The sequence below is a fragment of the Penaeus japonicus genome, unplaced genomic scaffold (assembly GCF_977035675.1).
Source record: "Penaeus japonicus unplaced genomic scaffold, GWHDUDI00000001_assembly GWHDUDI00000010, whole genome shotgun sequence".
Classification (NCBI taxonomy): Eukaryota; Metazoa; Arthropoda; class Malacostraca; order Decapoda; family Penaeidae; genus Penaeus; species Penaeus japonicus.
The window spans coordinates 33,755,570-33,758,069 of record NW_028234412.1 but is presented as its reverse complement, the minus strand read 5'-3'; the positions used below and the strand labels follow the sequence as shown (position 1 = coordinate 33,758,069).

General features: G+C 47.6%; 1 protein-coding gene across 1 annotated transcript in view; it reads right to left on the bottom strand.

Annotated features, from left to right (window-relative positions):
- Positions 1-2,500, bottom strand: part of LOC122254523 (acetylcholine receptor subunit alpha-like) — a 74,061-nt gene that overhangs the window by 55,533 nt on the left and 16,028 nt on the right. The window contains exon 3 of the mRNA XM_086540378.1: positions 329-497. Coding sequence (XP_086396504.1) covers positions 329-497 — 169 coding nt within the window. The remainder of the gene's footprint in view (positions 1-328; positions 498-2,500) is intronic.

The window sequence follows — 2,500 nt, the reverse complement described above, 5'->3', positions numbered from 1 at the left end:
ACCAACCCCCTGATCCACCAACCCCCTGACCCACCAACCCCCCTAACCCACCAACCCCCCTGACCCACCACCCCCCTCACTCACCTTCTCGCCGAAGTCCGGGGGCAGACAAAACACCAACCCCCTAACCCACCACCCCCCTAACCCACCAACCCCCCTAACCCACCAACCCCCCTGACCCACCAACCCCCTCACTCACCTTCTCGCCGAAGTCCGGGAACAAACAAAACACCAACCCCGCTCCCAACCCACCACCCCCCTAACCCCCCTGACCCACCAACCCCCCTAACCCACCAACCCCCCTAACCCACCAACCCCCCTCACTCACCTTCTCGCCGGAGTCCGAGGGCAGATAGAACGTCAAGACAGTCAAGAAGGAGATGCCCATACAGGGGATGATGAGGTTGACGGTGTAGAAGAGTGTCTTGCGTCTCATGGTGATGTTGAAGGTGATGTCAAGGTACGGCTCGTCGCAACACGTGTAGAACTTCTCGTGCCTGTGGGGGGACGGAGGGGGGAGAGATGGCGGTTAGTTGGGGGGGACTTTGTAATGGGGGGTGGTGGTGGTGGTAAGGGGGCTGGAGGGGGCATTGTGTGTGTATGAGGTTCTGTGGATGTGCAGATACAGACGTACGGATTTGTTTGTAGGTTTAGTTGTTGGTTTGTTTATTTATCTATACATAAAAATGTCTGTACGTGTGTGTGTGCGTGTGTGTGTGTGTGTGTGTGTGTGTGTGTGTGTGTGTGTGTGTGTGTGTGTGTGTGTGTGTGTGTGTGTGTGTGTGTGTGTGTGTGTGTGTGTGTGTGTGTGTGTGTGTGTGTGTGTGTGTGTGTGTGTGTGTGTGTGTGTGTGTGTGTGTGTGTGTGTGTGTGTGTGTGTGTGTGTGTGTGTGTTTGTAACTATGTATGTAATCATATATAAATAAATAAATATATATATATATATATATATATATATATATATATATATGTATGTATGTATGTATATACATGTGTGTGTGTTTGTAGCTATGTATGTAAGCTTATATGAATGTACATATATATGTATTAATAAATATTACTGGAAATAATAAAACACAGGGATATATTAGTTTAGCAATACTTATCATAACAATCATAATGATAATAAAGATGATAATAACAACGATGCTGACGATGAACATAATAACGAATGCCATAGCAACTGAATTGAGGGAACATGGTTGGGTACATCGAAGTTGACTACGAAATTGAAACTTTCCCGTATGATGTAGCACAGTTGAAAGTAAATCTTTATTGGACTCTTAAACATTTTTTTTCTCTTCCCCTACCTTTGTTTTATCTTTTCTCACGTTTCTTTTTCTTTCTCTTTTTTTTATCTCTCACTTTCCCTCTTCCATCTTCTGACTTTCTTGCCTCTTTTTTCCCTCTTGTTTGTCTTTTTCTTGGCTAATTCCTTGTTCTCTTCCTTCTTTTCCCGTCTTTCCCTCATTATTCTCCCTGTCTTTGTTTATTCTTTATGTTTTCCTTTTTCTTCCTTGTAACCGGCCTTTTTTTTTGCTTATCCTTCTTTGTTTCTGTGTTATTCCTTTTTCTTCACCCTATTTCCCCTTTCTCTGTTCTTCCCATCTCTGCTCCCCTTCTTTCATATTTATTTCCTCTTCTCTTCTCCCCTCATCTCTCTCTCTCCTCCCCTTCTTTCTTATCTTTTCTTATTTTCCCCTCATCTCTCTCGTCCTTCTCTTCTTTCTCATTTTTTCTTCTTCTTTTCTCACCTCATCTCTCTCCTCCTCCTCCTCTTCTTTCTTAATTTTTCTTCTTCTCTTCTCCCCATCTCCCTCTCTTCCCTCCCCCCAACTTCCCCACTATCCCCCCCCCATTTCTCCTTCCCCTCTCTTCCTATTCTCCCCATCATGATTCCCTTCCCTTTCCTCCCCTTCCACATTTTCCCTTTTGTCTCCTTCACGTTTTCTCCCTCTTTCCCCTCTCTCCTTATCCTTCCCATCCCTCCTTCTTCCTCTTCCATCCCTCTTCCTTCCCCTCTGTCTCCTTCATATCCACCCTTTCCCCTCTCCTGATCCCCATTCCTTTCCCCCCCCTCTTCTCTCACTTCCAGCCCCCCCCCCACCTCCTCCATATCCTGATATCCTATTCTTCTTCCAACCCTCTTCGTCCCCCCCCCTTCTTGACAATCCTGATCCCCCCTACCCTTCCTCCACTCGTATCCCCGCTCCCCTCCCCCCTTCCCTTATCCTGCTCCTCCTAATCCCCGTCTCCTTCCTTCCCTCTTCTTCCCCTTCCATCCTTCCCCTCACCCCATCCTTCAAGTCCTGATATCCAATTCCTCTTCCACCCTCCCCCCTTCCCCTCTTTTTCCTTCACATCCCCCCTCCCCCTTCCCCCCTCCCCCTTCCCCTCTTTCTCCTTCACCCCCCTCCCCCTTCCCCTCTTTCTCCTTCACATCCCCCCTTCCCCTTCCCCTCTTTCTCCTTCACATCCCCCCTCCCCCTTCCTCTCTTTT